This window comes from Rutilus rutilus (genome assembly GCF_951802725.1).
Source record: "Rutilus rutilus genome assembly, chromosome: 3".
NCBI classification, from domain to species: Eukaryota; Metazoa; Chordata; class Actinopteri; order Cypriniformes; family Leuciscidae; genus Rutilus; species Rutilus rutilus.
Genome location: NC_140211.1, coordinates 50,474,749 through 50,491,683, shown reverse-complemented (window position 1 = coordinate 50,491,683; position 16,935 = coordinate 50,474,749). Strand labels below are relative to the sequence as shown.

At 37.4% G+C, this 16,935-nt stretch overlaps 1 protein-coding gene across 5 annotated transcripts in view; it reads right to left on the bottom strand.

Moving 5' to 3' along the window:
- sipa1 (signal-induced proliferation-associated 1) overlaps window positions 1-16,935 on the bottom strand; it is a 57,569-nt gene that overhangs the window by 17,139 nt on the left and 23,495 nt on the right. For all 5 annotated transcript variants that reach the window (XR_014626694.1, XM_084403737.1, XM_084403734.1 and 2 more), the window contains exons 2-10: window positions 13,160-14,806; window positions 10,110-10,234; window positions 9,264-9,452; window positions 7,822-7,996; window positions 7,051-7,154; window positions 5,717-5,874; window positions 5,034-5,637; window positions 3,098-3,372; window positions 1,361-1,744 (exon numbers count right to left, since the gene is read on the bottom strand). Coding sequence is in view for 4 of the 5 variants with exons in the window: in XM_084403737.1 (XP_084259863.1) it covers window positions 1,361-1,744; window positions 3,098-3,372; window positions 5,034-5,637; window positions 5,717-5,874; window positions 7,051-7,154; window positions 7,822-7,996; window positions 9,264-9,452; window positions 10,110-10,234; window positions 13,160-14,279 (3,134 nt within the window). In the remaining variant the exon portion in view is untranslated. The remainder of the gene's footprint in view (window positions 1-1,360; window positions 1,745-3,097; window positions 3,373-5,033; window positions 5,638-5,716; window positions 5,875-7,050; window positions 7,155-7,821; window positions 7,997-9,263; window positions 9,453-10,109; window positions 10,235-13,159; window positions 14,807-16,935) is intronic.

Sequence of the window (16,935 nt, the reverse complement as noted above, 5' to 3'; positions counted from 1 at the left end):
TTTAATTTAGTTAATATTTGTGCTGTCTATTTGTGAGTGTTATCCAAGTAAAATGGTCATGCATATTCTTCCTTACCATTGTGAAAAAGAAGTGTACTTTAGCATATTTTAAAAAGAGTACTTACTGTATTACTGAAATGAAATACTTTAAAAGAATATACTTGTGTGAATTGAATGTAACTTTTCAGGACATTTGCTTAACTGAATGTTAACTGTAATTAAAAGAAAATATATTATAATTTAAATTTATATGAATTTAAATTATCTTTAGAGTGCTTTTATGAACCACTTAATTAGGACTTAAGAACTTGTTTATATGTAATTTAATAAGTACTTATATTGTCTTTAAAATATAGTTAAAGTAAAGCAGAATGTACTGACAAGCATTTGTGGTAAACTCAAATACTTTAATGTAATTTCTACTGACACTTGTATGTCATGTCTTTAAATGTATTTGTAATTACACATTTCAAATGAAGTAGCAGTTTAGTAGCCCACATTTAAATATATGAACTAACCTAAATGTAATATCGAAATAACACACTACAGTTAAAATTACCATCATGTACTTTACATGGGTTTTAGTATGTTAGTCAACACATCAAAATAAGTGTACTTCTTTAAAGCGTGAGAAAACATTATTAAAACATAATGATTTAAAATGTACATTGAAATGTTTAATTTGAGTTTATTATAAAGTGCACTTAAAAAAACATACTGTAGTCATGAAAGTGAACTGTATTTAAGTGCACTTAAGTGGCCTTTTATATTATTAATATTATATTATCTGCAAATACCGTTTCTTTTTTATTTTATTTTTTATATACTTTTAAGATGTAAAGTACACTACAAGTGCACATTGAAGACAATTAAGTGCACTTCTTTTTCACAAGGGTAACCAAAGAACCAATGGTGAAACATTTACATGTGCTTTGTAAAGGTTGAGAGAGGCAATCTTTTGGTGTTAGAAGAACTCATAATTTTCAAAGAATGCACCTTACAGCGCCACATAAGACCACAGCCGATTTCTTATAAAATGTCAAAACAATATTGCTTTTCCTTTTAAGTATACGTTTGGTACACATGACCAACTTTTTTTGAGTCCTAATCATGATTTTGCAACATGGGTTAACTGTACATGAGTCCTAACACATCAAAACAACCAGTTACCACAGGTGACGAATTAGAATTAATAGTTAATTACAGATCCATCTTTCAGTAAAAGTTTGTTTGCAAAGTGTGTGTCAAATTGTGGCTGATTTACAAAATAATTGATGGCCATTGGCAGTGTTGTTGTTGTTGTTATTAACTATTAAGTGTTATATTGAAATCAGAAGCAGGCAAACAGAAATCTGTATACCCTTGAAAGATGTCCTGGCATGGAGGGTGTCCTTCTAATGAGTAGCTTCGTGTGAGAGAGACAGGGATGATTTCTTGGGTCTGACTCTTCATGCTGTCCTGCAGGGAAGTTGCCCGCAAGAGGGGCAAGCTGGGTGGGGAGAGGAGCGAATCTGTATCCATGGGCTCGGGAAATACCAATTGCTCTCCAAGTAGTTCCTGCTTTGGAGTTTCACTGTCATCCATCTTATTTTCATTCTCTTTCATCTCCTCTTCCTCCCCTTCTTCACCATCACCATCATCTTCATCGTCGTCGTCATCCAGAACCCAGGCTTCGCCCGATCGTCCTTCTCCGGATTTGCTTTCTGCGTCCTGGATGGCTTTCTGGTAAAGCTCAGAGAAACTCCTGAACTCAGACACAAGAACAAGAAAAAAGGGAAAAGAAAGTGAAGAGCAACGGTAGTGAAAACCTCAAAGTTCCAGCTTATTTATTTCAGCATAGTTAGTCATGGGTGAAAAGATCAATGCTACTATTTTGGTTCTCTTTTTTGAAGTATGTTATATAATAAAAGACTCATGTACATCATGCTGAGTGAGTCGCTTTATATAGATTTTTTTTTTTTCTTCTTTTAAATACAGTTTTAAACCAAGATGTATTTGTGTGTGTTGGTTTAGATCCATCAATAAGCATTATGAAAATTTAATGATAGTTGGCCAGCTGGTGAAACACTGGCTAAAACATGTTCACAATACAATGAGATCTGTCCTTCAATCAATTGCTCCTTCCCCTCTCTATCCATCTGTTTCCCTCCCTAGGGACATAGCCTCTCTCTCTCTCTCTCTCTCTCTCTAAATCTATATTGTAATAATAACAGTATTACTGTTTTTACTGTATTTTTGATCAAATAAAGGCTGCTTTGGTGAACATAAGAGACTTCGATCACACTTTAGTTAATTGCGACTTTTGCCTCAATAAACTCCTAATTACTGCTTATTAATAGTTAATTAGATAGTTGTTAAGTTTAGGTATGGGGTAGGATTAAGGGATGTAGAATATGGTCATGCAGAATAAGGCATTAATATGTGCTTTATAAGTACTAATAAACAGCAAATACCCTAGTAATATGCATGCTAATATAAGCAACTAGTTAATAATTGGACCCTAAACTAAAGTGTTACCGAGACTTCTTTCAAAACATTGAAAAATCATACCGTCCCCAAATGCTTGAATGGTAGTTTGATAAATACAGTACAGTGCAAAAGTCTTAGGCATGTTAATATCCCCCCCCAAAACATGTTTTAAGTCAGTTATTTATATCTTTAGCTGTAGTGTGTCAGTAGGAAATATCAGTTTACATTTCCAAACATTCTTTTTGCCATTAATTGTAATAATCCAGTGAGATTTCTGTATGCACAAGGAATCTGACAACAGCCGGTATGATCTGATCTCACCATCATCGAGTCCGTCTGTGATTACATGAAGAAACAGAAAATACGGAGACAAACTAAATCCAGAAGAACTGCGGGAACGTCTCCAAGATGCTTGAAGAAACCTTCAATATAGGATATTAACATGCCTAAGACTTTTGCACAGTACTGTATATGCACAGTTTAGCACTCCATCCTCCACTCCCTGCTAACTATTTTTACTAGTCAGCCCACTTTTTGCTAAACATCACTGCAGTGTATGAGTGCTTTACATCATCTCTCCATTTTGTCCACCCTCTTTCACACGCAAATAAGCCATCACCTCTATTACCTGCGTGGTTTCCCGTTCTCGTCTGGAGGAATGACTGTGATGTGGATCTTCTGTGCCGTGCGGAGGAGTCGGCTCCTCTCTTCCTGGCTGAGGTGCACCAGGACCTGACCACAGAGACGAACAACACGAGCCCCCAACTGCAGCCCACCGCTCTCTGCATATCCAAACCGCTGCAGCTCAGTTACAAAGCCTTCCTCGCTCATCAGGAAGCCAGGCTGACCTACTCCGTCCCGCAGGGGTGTGATCTCACGCGCCTCACAACCTCGTGTTACCAGCTACCAGGGGAGTTAGCATAGAAGTGTCATGTTAAAATGGCATACTGCATATCATAAAAGCTCAAAATCTTATTTTTATGGAATTTTTGATTAAATTAATGCGGCTTTGGTGAGAACAAGAAACAGCAACATATCAAGATGTAAACTGAAACCATATTTTCATATTTTTTTCTTGTCATCTATAGTTTTTATTGAACAATATGCAGTTCTTTGACATTTTTGGAATCACAAAATGAATTGTGGTTAATTAATTTACCTATATGTGACCCTGGACCACAAAACCTAGGTCAATTTTTTTAAATTGAGATTTATACATCATCTGAAAGCTGAATAAATAAGCTTTCCATTGATGTATGGTTTGTTAGGATAGAACAGAGGATATTTGTTAGGATATCTGGCAGAGATACAACTATCTAAGGGTGCAGAAAAATCTAAACATTGAGAAAATCGCCTTTAAAGTTGTCCATTTATGTTCGTGATTGTGCTGCATTCACTCACAAAAGTAAATGTTTTATATATTTACGGTAGGGAATGTACAAAATACCTTCATGGAACATGATCTTTACTTAATATCCTAATGATTTTTGGTCGATAACGATAATCTTTACCCATTCAATGTATTGTTGGCTATTGCCACAAATATACCCGTGCTACTTGTGACTGGTTTTGTGATCCAGGGTAACATATTGACAATCCCCACTTTGTAATAATATTGTATGGATGGTATGTCTTTTTTTAATTCAAGAGTGCAACATAGCTTTACACACTTGCAAATGTCAACAGTTTTGTTGTATTTTGATGGATGCTCATGTTTAATATTTACTGCAGCAGTAAAAGCATACAGTAAAGTAGTAAAACCATTTTATGAAGGTCAGATACATGTAGTAAAAAAGCAGATGCACCTATATTTGCGATTTAATTCGGTATGAATTAACAATTAACATTAACAAAGCCCACAATAATAGTATTTACATTACAGATATACCGAACAATATGTTCTGAAATCAAATCCCTCATCCCACAGTGCTAACAATTCATGGGATTAAAGTGCCTCTATTACACTTATTCAGATTTTACCTTTCATGTAGCATTTAATATAGCTGGTTGTGAAGGTCTTCTAAATTTTAAAAATCCAAGTGCAGATAAATGGAGTTATTGTCTCCCAAAAGAAAGAACATATTCGGAAGTGCCTGAAACAAGTCTTCAAATCCACTTCGCATGCACTTCCAAAGGATAAGGACTTGGACTGGAATTAATACGGCAAAACCGACGCCATCATTACTGTTTGTATCACTGTGTATCAAGAGCTGAGGAAGCCTCAGGAGCTGAAATTTATATATGGTAATAGGAGTTTTGTTTCCGAAACAAACTGTAAGCGGTAGACCAATCACAACAGACGGGGCCATCTGACCAATCAGAGCAGAGTAGGCTCTCAGAAAGGAGGGATTTAGAGAGACCAGATCCTTGATCGAACCATTTCAGACACTGTGAGAAAAGAGGTGATGCTGCAATGTATATTATGAGAAAATTAAAGTTTTTTTTTTACCCTGGATGTATGTAAACCTATTTTAGGAGGCCTCCAAAACAAATTAGAAACCTTTAAAATTGCATAATAGGGGCACTTTAAGTAATATAGATTTGCATACTGCATTACATCTCACCTCCAGCCTCTGGACAACCTCCTTCATATCCTCAACTTGGCTGTCCAACATCGTCATGGTCACTGCCTCGCCTCTCTCGTAGAAGATATCCAGGCAAAGGCCACCCTGAGCTCCAGTCTCAGTCACGGCCTTCCAGCCGATGACATCACGGCAGCTGCAATTGAACACGACTGTTCTAGTGGATCGCTCTATGAGCACGACTGACTCCGCTGACACGCCGAGCAGGCAGGACAGGCTAAGACCGTTGCTCTCACCGCCCTGAACGACGGTGACGGCCCACACTAAAGCGCCTGCGCTATGAAGCTCTGCGCCTTTAGCTCCCTTAAACTTCTCTTTGCGCTTCCCGCCCAGTGAAAGCAGCGGGAATTTGGTGGAAGAATCAATGGGAGTGGTGGTGACGTAGTTTTCCGCTAGGTCTTTCAGGTACTCTTGCCGTGTGCGTGTGGCCATAGAGCGAAATTTTTCAGCTTTCTCAGCTGCGTTCTCTGCATTAATGGCTTTGGCAAGGAGAAAGTCACGGAAGGCAGGAGAACGGGGGAAGCGTGCACCTTTAGGGAAGAGAGGACCAAAGAGCGGGATGTCCTTGGAACGAGTTACAGCAACTCTGAGAAAGGTGGAGAAAAAGACATTTAGTTTTTTTTTGTTAACATTTTATGTGTTTTTTTTTATGTCTACTCTTTTACCTGTAATAGGTGTTGTCGGTGCAGGGCTCGTGTACTCGGACGATGATGAACACATGCTGAAAGTGGGAACGGATGGCTTTGGGGGTGAAGGGTAAAGCACCTGGCTCTTGGAAGACTATTGTGATAATATCATTCCCTATGTGCCTCTTCCTCAGTAACTAGAAGAGAAATAGAGAAAACAGAAACTTAGATATTATTCTGACAAAAATACTATTAGTTAGTTAACTTGGAAGTGCTTGAGGACAACATTTGTATTCTAAATGTAGTGAATTATTCGAATTATTTCATTCTAAATGCAGTGACTTGTGTACTTCAAATATTATAGTAGTACATTTTTAAAAACTGTACTTGCAGATAATATAATATGAATGAAATAAAAGGCCACTTAAGTGTCCTTAATGCAGTGGTTTTCAAAGTGTGCCAGAGTCTGAAATTTAAGTGTCCGAAAGCATTCTTCATGTTTTGACACGTAAGTATGTATATTATTTATTTTCTGCAATAAGTACTATAGAGCAATATATTACTATTTTGTTAGTGGCTCTTCAGCACAAACCCGTCCTAAACATTGCGCCGCTGTGTGCATCGATCCATGTTGTGCATGTCAAATAAAATCAGTCATAATAAATGTCATCACTTATGTTTTTTTGTATCAGTATTTATTTATTAATCCTTATTCATTTCAAATACAATTTCTGAATGTTATTTTTGCAACATAAAAATACCCATTATGATCACGATTGAGTAGTATCGTATTTAATTGAACTTATTTTTACTGTTAGTTACGTAAGGCAAAAGTTAGAATGAAGGATAAACTAAAATTCACAGCATTTCAACAACTTCTGGTCACGTATTTGAAGGCTACTATAGGAATATATATATATATATATTATGGAGAGCTTACGAACTACTAGCTACACTCTGCCTTAAGAACAAATGGTCAAGTACAGAGTTAGCTAGTAGTTACTAGGTTTCTAGTGTGGACTTTATATTCCAATTTCAGTAAAAAATTACTAGTAGCTGGTGCAACCCTACCCAGGTCTCTTCCTTGACTAAAAATAAAAAAAACTGAAAAGGGCTGTTTATTGAAAGTTACCAGTGACACTTTTCATCTCTTTACTATTATATTTTGAATATTATATATTGTCAAACAATATATTAAAGATAAGCAGTTCAACACATTTATATTTACAATTTGCAGATAGATATAAGTTCCTAATAGTTATTCTATTGCTGATTCATATCATTGTCCTGTTAATAATATGAGTAATGGTTTTTAGAAATGACTGTAAGTGGTGCTCAGTTTTAAGGGGATATTCTCTGGTTCTGTGAGTTACCTGTTGCGTATTGTTGGATGTGTATGGAAGCATGGTGGAGACATGGAACATGATCTCGTAATCCTGGTAGCGAGTATACAGTGAGTGTGTTCCCGTGGAGTCAGCTGCAAATAACAAACACTATTATTACACACCAAATCAAAATCTGTTATTTACTATGTGAATATATTTTAAAATGCCATCTATTCCTGTGATGCAAAGCTGAATTTTCAGCATCATTACTCCAGTCTTCAGTGTCACATTAGATGTTGATTTGCTGCTCAAAAAAACATTTCTTATAATTAGTTTTTTTTTTATTCTTTTATAAATAGAATATTTCAAACGAACAGCATTTATTTGATTTTTTTTTCATACCATGTAGAAGTCTTTACTCTCATATTTGAATAATTTAATGCATCCTTGCTGAAGAAAAGTATTAATTTCTCTAAAAATATAACATTTTACTGAACCTAAACCTTTTAAAATAAGAAAAATAAGCAATTACAATTAAATGTGTGTGGTCCTGGTAAACCCAAAGACAGTAATAACGGAAGTGCTTACCTTGTGAGGACATTTATTTGGTCCCCATGAGGAAAACAGCTTATATATCAGACTAAATGATGTTTTTTGAAAGTGTAATAATGCATAAAGTTTTATGTGAGGGTTGTGCTTAGAGTTAGGGGATAGAATACAGTTTGTACAGTATAAAAATCATTATGTCAATGGAAAGTCCCCATAAACCCAACATGTGTGTGTGTGTGTGTGTGTGTGTGTTTTGAGGTTTTTTCTTACTTTTGGTGTCTAGTTGAGCTCTGTATTTCTCCCAGGCCTTGAGCCGCACTCTGTCTCCAAGAAGGTCCAGAAACTCGTCAAACACTGGTCCAGCACTCTCATTGTTATACATGTCCTCTTCAGTACTCTGTCCTGCTCTGCAGTACATAATCCCCACCTTACGCTGGAAATTCAACTTTACACACAAACACACACATACACGCGCATTAACAATGATGAAATTACGGTTGCTTATCCAACTAGTTTTCTACACACACACACAACACCATTCTTCCTCATTTTTTCACTAAGCCTGTTTCACACTGCATGCACAAGCAGCGTAACTACAAAAGCAGGCTGCTGAAATCAAATCATTAGACACATTTCATGTTAACAGTGTACCTGTATATGTGAAAGTTTTGTTGCCTTTAGTCTGTCTATTAGCGGTCATCTATGTGATAGGCAGTGTGCAATGTTAATAAAATTAGCTTCTTGATGATACATTTATTTTTTACAGTCTGTTCGGAAACATGGTATCATTGAGGAAAACAACGCTTTTCAAGCCTATACACAGACGTATACATACATATATATATATATATATATATATTTGGTGTTCAAAAGTTTGGAAGAATTAAGTTTTTTTTTTGTTTTTTTTTTGAAAGAAGTGTAATTTCAAATGTAATTTATTCTGGTGATGCAAAGCTGAATTTTCAGCATCATTACTTCAGTCTTCATTGTTACATGATCCTTTAGAAATCATTATAATATGCTGATTTAGTGCTCAATTATTAATAATAGTTTTTATTATCAACGTATAAAACGTTGCTACTTTTTGCTACTTAATATTTTTCCAGGATTCTATTATGAAGAGACAGTTCAAAAGAACAGCATTTAATTAAACAAGAAATCTTTTGTAACATTATAAATGTCTAAACCGTCACTTCAATTGAATGCATCCTTGTTGAATAAAAGTATTAAACTTTTAAAAGTATAACACTTTTACTCCAACTTTCAAATGGTAGTGTATCACGGTTTCCACAAAAATATGAAGCAGCACAACTGTTTTTAACATTAATAATATGTTAATAGCAGCAAATCAGCATATTAGAATGATTTCTGAGGTATCATGTGACACTGAAGACAGGAGTAATGATGCTGAAAATTCAGCTTTTCCATCAAATGAATAAATAACATTTTTAAATATAATACAATTGAAACCAGATCTTTTGAATTGTAATAATATTTCACAATATTACAGTTTTTACTGCATTTTTGATCCAATAAATGCAAGCTTGGTGAGCAGAAGAGACAAACATTTTTAATTATTCCAAACTTTTGACTGTCATACACATGTATATATCCATACATGCATTCTGTACACACCTTATTTCTATTAGCGTTTCAGTAACCTTGTAAGTTCACCACAATTGCAGAAAGCAGCTCAATGTAAAATCACTTACCCCCTGCTCATCCAGTTTAAGGAGTGTGTCTCTGACTTTAGGGGAAGTGGAGGCCAGTCTGAGGCAATGTAGGTTGAGATCAGGCAAAATAAACTCCAGCAGTCTCTTGGGTGAAAGGCCACGTGGCGTGGTGTGACGTGCGGCGGAGGGAACAGACTCCTCCAGGATTGAACCTCTCAGAGTCTTCAGCTGCAGGAAAATGACAGGGACAAGACCAATTCATGAGAGCAAAAGACATAATGTAGACTTAAAGGGGTTATATCATATATGTTTTATTTATTTTTTCCCTGAGGTTGATCATATTAGTCGTGTATTCAAAATTATATAAAGGTGCAGCTTTAAAACCTCATAAAAAAGGTTGAATTTTAAAACGGACCTCTACCTCCTAAGAGGCCATAGTAGCAACGTTTCTTTAAAAGATACTAATTTATTTTTCTGTCTGTCAAAAGTTGAATACATATCTTAATCTATGTAAAGTACTGAGTTATGGCCTGAGGACAGGTGCTTTTAGAGGTAGTGAGTAATAATGTAGCTAATGCTATGAGTTGTTGTTGTTTTTCTTTAAAGAGAAAAATAAATGAAATGGTACATTTGTGTATGAATTTCCTTGTGATCTTATTAATTCTAAACAAAACCATAACAAACAAAAAAGTGTAAAGACAGAGGGTGGAAAATTGTCGCATTTCTGACCATTTTTTTCTAGTGGAAATTAGTAGCAAAAGTGGACCTCAAGGAAAATATAAACATGATAAAGTATAGGATATAAATTCCTTTAAACGAATGAGTGAAAATGTTTCAAAATGTCTTTTTCGACTTATTCTGTGTGTGAGAGAGTCTTGTATTTACTTCAGTGGTCCTGAAAATGATTCTGTAGTTGTACTGGGACCCACTTGATCCCTCTTTTTCCTCCCTGCGAAAACTGACAGCCACTGGCCCCAAACGCTCGTCGATGCCAAAGAAATTCTGATGGTCTGGTTTACAAGAAAGAAAAGATGTTAATAATTAATACAAAATGCTAACAATTAATAGTTAATAGTTAATACAAAATGCTGTAAATAAATAAATAGTGAAAGTGAAAACAATATAAACAAACACCAGAATATTGAACACTAGAATAAGAGAAAACTATGATTGTGAAACCTTTAAAGGCTCATTACAGAGATGAATAAGCATACTTGATAGGCAAACTACTGTTTGATAGTGTTAAGAGTCTGAGTGAACTGTGCTCCACCTGCATTTATTTTGAGCTTTTTTCAACATACTTTGACATCAGACTTGTATTGATGTCTTTATGTATGAACATATTTGTCAATGTTCAGAACTAGATAGCCAATAGCGCATTGTCTACGTCAAAGTCTGGCAAAGCTGCATTTTACAGCTTGTTACAGCCACAGTTGTAATAAAAATGAAGGATAACAGATTCCCCCCTTTAAGATTTAATATGCAACCGTTTCTACAGTAAAACAGTGAAATTTTTGTAGTGAAATGTGTAGTTTGAAAACATTTTTAAAATCTTTTGTGCATTGCATCCTTTGCAATCCTATCCTAGCATTTGGTTAGACAGAAAATAGAACAATAGTCTGACGTGGAGAATGAGTCATCAAAATTGTTGATCTGTCCTCTGCGCTTAAGAGCTGTAAGAGCTCCGCTGTTATTCACTAAACTTTTGCATCACATTTGATGTGCAGGGGCCTTTACAGTCAGAAATATTGGTCTTAGAAGACAAATAAATACAAACGAACAAGAAGGAATACAATAACAGTATGTTGGTTTGACAAAAGCAATAACAGACATGGTTACAACATGGTTAAAAAAGTTAAAAAAGGTTAAAAAAGTACAAAAACTGCACCTTTACAACAGCTTGTCACTGGGGCTAAAAGAGACAACTTTGTACCTTATCTACCCCTAAAAGTTGCATATTAGTAGCAGGGGTGTCAAACTCAGTTCCTAGAGGATCACTGTCCTACAGAGTTCAGCTCCAACCCTAATTAAACACACCTGGACCAGCTAATCGAGGTCTTCAGGATTACTAGAAACAGAGATGTGCTGCGTCCCAATTCGCATACTATCTGTCCTAAATAATATTTGAAATTAAAATGAGTGTGTCCCAAATCGTAGAATGTTCAAATGAGTATCCCAAAGATACCCCGATGGTCTACTTTTCCCGGTTAGAATTAGAAGTGCAGATCTGTGCAGACCATAGATATGTATGAGTAGATTCCACATTCCACCACTCCAGACATGCTGGCACGCCCGCCATATTGCAATGGTCAGCGTGTCGTCACTCACAGTAAGAATCAATGATGCCACAACATTGTGCAGCTTCTGGTTGTGAAACTGCCAAGTTTTAAATTCCCGTAGAAATGGGATAACCTTTCACAGATGTGCAAGTCCGACGGTTAAGTAGAAAGGTTTAGATAAAGGGGTTTGAGTTATTATATCTAACTTAACGCAAATATATTAATTCAATGTTATACACATTATATTTCATCTGCAACAGCATTGTGAACTTTTGTAAAAAAATTCATTGTACATTGCAAATTTTAAAAGCATCATTATGCAAACACATGAGGAGAGTCTCCGCATGAAAGACCCACGACTGGCAGATCAACGTGCTACTACATTTCAATCAGAAAGGGTAGGAAATTTGTTTGAATGTGGAGGATTTCAACTTTGACAAGATGATTGACAGAGCAGTCTCAACGGTGACAGGATGCATGTAACTAAGCGACAGAGCTGTACGTTAAAGACACAATTATGGCGAAGTAGTATATCCCAAAGCTTGCCTACTCTTTTGTTACACACCCAAAAGTATGTACTTTTTCTTCACAAAAACAGTACATGCTTGTAGGGCATAGTATATGTAAGTGAACTGGAATACAGCAATGGTCATATTATTGGAGATATGAGGGTCTGTGGCTCGAACATTAGAGAAAGCGTAACGCTAACTTGGATAACGTGTGCCTTGATAACCAATCACATTACAGCCTTGACATCTTTGAATTTCGTTCAGAGTTGTGCGACAGTCATACACTGTTTGCAGATACCACAGAATTGTATGAGAAGTGCCGTAAACTGAATCATACCTGTCGCGCAATTGTCCGTGACTTCTCTTATAAAACAGTATTTATTTCTTTTTTTAAATAGATCAATTCAAAATGAATGTCTAAGAGCAAACATGTTGAATGTTTGCCGATGGGCTGTCTAGTCATTAAATAAGCTATTTCCTCACAAAAGTGGTTAATTCAGTGTAGTGAAGCCTCTCCTCCATCCTTTAAAACAAAAACAAACAAAAACCTTCCCTAAGTATGCTTTTTTATGGCTAAGGTTGCAGGCTTGCCTTCAAGTGGCTTTGCAAGAAACTTCCAGGCAGGTGGCCCTCCAGGAGCAGAGTTTGACACATGTGCCTTACAGTGTTTAGTAGTAACCCTTAAGGCAGGGGTTTTCAACCATGTTCCTGGAGCGCTCCCAATACTGCACATTTTGCATGTGTCCTTTGTCTGATTCACGTATTTCAGGTCTCGAGTCTCTACTAATGAGCTGATGATCTGAATCAGGTGTGTTGATATCTTATACCTTAAGATAAGTTCAGTTCCAACCTTGCTCCAACACACCTGTCTGCAATTATCAAGTGCTCCGGAATATCTTAATTAGCTGCTTCAGATTAGCTGTTTGATCATGGTTGGAGCTGAACTTTGCAGGAAGGTAGATCTCCAGGAAAAGTATTGGGCACCACTCTTTTAAGGCTAACGCCCAAGCTGTTGTACCCCTAAAAGTAAAATTTTTGCACATTTATTCTTAGAGTGAAGTAGACTAAGCAATGAAAACGAGTATATGATATGTTTCTTCAAAAAGAGCAAACAAACAAAAGTGGTTCGCTACACACACACCCTCACCTTTCATGTAAAAGTACTTGTGATAGTAACGAGCCCCAAGGTCTGCATGCTCTATGAAGTAGTTACTTTTCCCCTGGGGCTGGACGTGGCTCTCCCTGGGCTCCTCTAATACTGAAACAGCATCGTTGGGGCTTTGAAGACTCCTCCACCTGCACTTGCTGTGCAGGCCAAGCCCCACGCTCTCCTCGCCACCCATCTCATTCCGAAAGTGAGGACAGCTGAGCAGGAGATCATTATCATTCCCATCTCCTTCGTCCAGCAAAGACTGCTCTACATCTTCCGAAGTAATCCCACTTCCCGTGCCGCTCCCTCCACCCTGAGAAACTGAGGAAGGTGTGGATTGAGAGAGCGGACGGAGTTGAGAGGCAGCTGACGCACCAGATGTGATGTTCTTTTTGCGCCCAATACTGTCCCGATTAGTGGCAGCCTCCGACAGGTCGAAGAGGATACTCTGTACGTCATAGTGTGCAAAATTGCGCACCCAAGCACCGCCTGGGACTTGTTCACACTGAAAATGAGTGGCCTGCAGAGGGGACTGTTTGGCCTTTTTACCGAGCCCATCTGGTTTCGGGGGCTTGACTGGTTTTGAAGTGTCTACTGCTGGAGAACAGTTTGCTTGATACAAGCCGTCCACCTCAGGAGGTGTCTCTTGCAGCCCCAAAAGAAGAAACGGATCTCTGAAGCGCAAGGCATTGGGACTGAGAGCGCCTTGTTCTTCGGCACCAGGATCTACGCACTGTGTCTGTCGCTCCAGCGAGGAGAGGCTGCCGTATTCTCTGTGGAGGTACTCCCCCTGCCCCGCAGTCAGAGTTTTGTCCCCCCCTGCCCGGAGCAACTTCCTCCCGACCTGCCCCGTTGAATCCAAATCGCCAAGGGTGACATCACTGTTGCTGCGCTGCATTATGTGTCCACGACCCACTGTCCTCAGATTCAGTGCAGCTGCGTTGGGTGTGACGCTGTCACAGTTTGTTCCCTCTGGCTCTCTCCTGGGGGGCCATTCGGCCACGACTCGTGTCCGCACACTACCACCATCCTGTTTGGGGTCAAAGTTCACTCTCGCTAGGGGCGGGCGTGGACTCTGCCTGCGGAACTTGCGGATGAAGAGATCGTCTGACTGCATGATGCCCTGATGATCTGAAGTTGTGGGAAGCTCTTACTTTTCAGTTGCCCTTGCCCCTTTTTCTTATTTCTCCCCACCAAATTACTGCATCTGTGTGAATAAGTCAGGAGTTTTTGAGGAACTTAAGTGACGGACACAAATGTTTCTGTTCTAGCCATGAACACCTAAATTCTCCAGCACTGCCAGCAGAACTCCGTTCAATAGGTTCCTCATTCACTAAAATATTCAGAAGGGCTGAGCGCAACCATCTTCCTTGGAATAAAATAACAGCCGCGCAGGCTCCATATATGATTTCAATCTCTCATTAACCATCTTAAATTCTAATACACAACAGTGCTCTAATCATTAATGTTATAGGCCAAACCCCAGCAGACTGACTATGATTGTATGTGGATTGAAGTTGGACCTCCTACTGACTCCCAGTCTGGTTTATTCTGAGTCAGGTACACCTCGTCATGACTCTCCGTTCATGGCCAACCACAAGCTCTGTGCCCTTAGAGACCACGGCTGCATCCTCCACCGAATTCCTGAAACACAATGACATGTAGGTTATTAATATGTTGTACATGATAATAGATGTTACATAAATAGCATTTTTTGTAAATTACACTTTGTGCTTGGGTTGTATGGCAGTACATTAGATTCTGTGTTAAATTCTGCTGTGCCATTTATACTTTATTTTGTGCAAAGATCTGTGCGTATATTAGTGGGAACGGCTTGAAGTTATTTATACACTGGGAGATCTTGCGGATGAAGAGATCGTCTGACTGCATGGGTTAGGGTTAGTAATTCCACCTACTTCAATGAAAATTTCTCTCAAAAAGTGTTAACCTTCCCTAGCCAGTGGAGAACCCGGCATAGGCAACACATGCATCTGCCTAGAACGGCACTATAAGTCAGTGCATGACGCAGCTCACACACACACATAGACAGCTGGTTGGTCTTCTTACCACTTACCAAAAAGATTAATCATCTCTAATCCAGCTTTCTGTTTTGGTGAAACCGTAAAATTAAAATGTAACCAAATGTGCCCCATTCCTGAAATACACACACTGACATACTAATGATTTGTTTTAAATAATGTATAAGCGAGCTGATTTTGACCAAGGGGCTGCTCACAATTAGATCAATGACATCAACAAAAAATATGCAAACAACATTGAATGTATACATGTAGGTGTGTAATTGAACATGTAATACATGACACCTACATAAACAAATCTCACAAATAATACACATATGTCTTGCACCAAAAAAAAAAAAAAAAAAAAATCAGAGGCCTATCTAAACGCTAGCGCAAACAAGATGTGGTTGTTAAGGTAGAACAGTTTTCATTTTTATACACTTCCTTTCAGTCAAAAATAGCATACAGACTATGCCGTACATCAGACCACATCCACCCAGCTGACCTGCACAATAGCTGCTCTGCTCACAAGAGGAGGGGGCTTCCTGCAAACTTTGCCAATACATTGGAAAGTACTCATAAAATATGCAACACTGTTTGCCAGGTTTTTTAGCCCATGTTGCATGATTTTTTTGCCTTATGATTTGGTCTGCTCCCATCCTCTTTCAGAATCTCTATCTCTACATTCTGGTTTGTTGGGTAAAGGAGGGAGAGGAAGATTAATATCACAGACACATGCATGATACGTTAATTTTGTTTTAATAAAATCATTCAGAGCTACAGTCTACTCTGTCAGATGTAGCATCACACATAAAGTTTGGCGCATGTATAGTAGTTTATTCAGCAACAAAATTAAATCTCATTTAAATTATTCTGCCACCCATTGGTCAAACGACCCTGAATACTATGACAAGCAGATTTGTCTTTGAATGTCACCAGTGTGTCACCAATGTAATTCAGTTTTGACAAGTAAAAATCTAATTCATGTGCTCTACAACTGCATCAGATAACACACTTTCAAAAAATCAATCAATGTTTTTGATCTCAATTATGACAATATGACTTTTTTCTAGTAAAAATGGTATTTTGACAAGACATAATTTGAATTCTATTATAGAGCTCAATCAAATTTTCATCATGTAAAACAAAGATGTTTATTGTTTATTAATTTGTATCTCTTTCTTTCCAAATCTTGCCTGAGATAGATGTTGTCAGTTTTGGATATTGGCAAAATATTTGTTTTTAAGTTTATTTAAAAAGATATATTCAACATTCTTCAATCCATAGATCCATTTTCAATGTAAAACTAAATACTATTGTACAATTCATAATTTGAGTCCAGATGACTCCCAGAGACACAGCAGATTCAAGTGTTAATGCTCTGACTGCAACTGATTTAACTCCTGCTACACAAGGACTTATTTCCTGGACTTATTCACTGCCCACAACGCTTTACCGCCTGGATGCAATTACCATAATGAGTTGAATAAAGAGCTCTAAAATGCAATTCTGACTATAAGAATGACTATTGTAGATGTCTTTAATTACATTTAGTAATAATCTTAAGATTATTAAAAAAGATCTTAAAATGATTTCTAGTTATAATAATTCTCACTAAATTTAATCATTTCAGATATCTTTCATTTGACTAGTATACATACAATTCTGACTACTCAAAACTGAATTATGACTAGTTGTAATTGTTTTTTTGTTTTTGTTTTACAGTTAATTACAGTTACTGTTTCCGGCAAT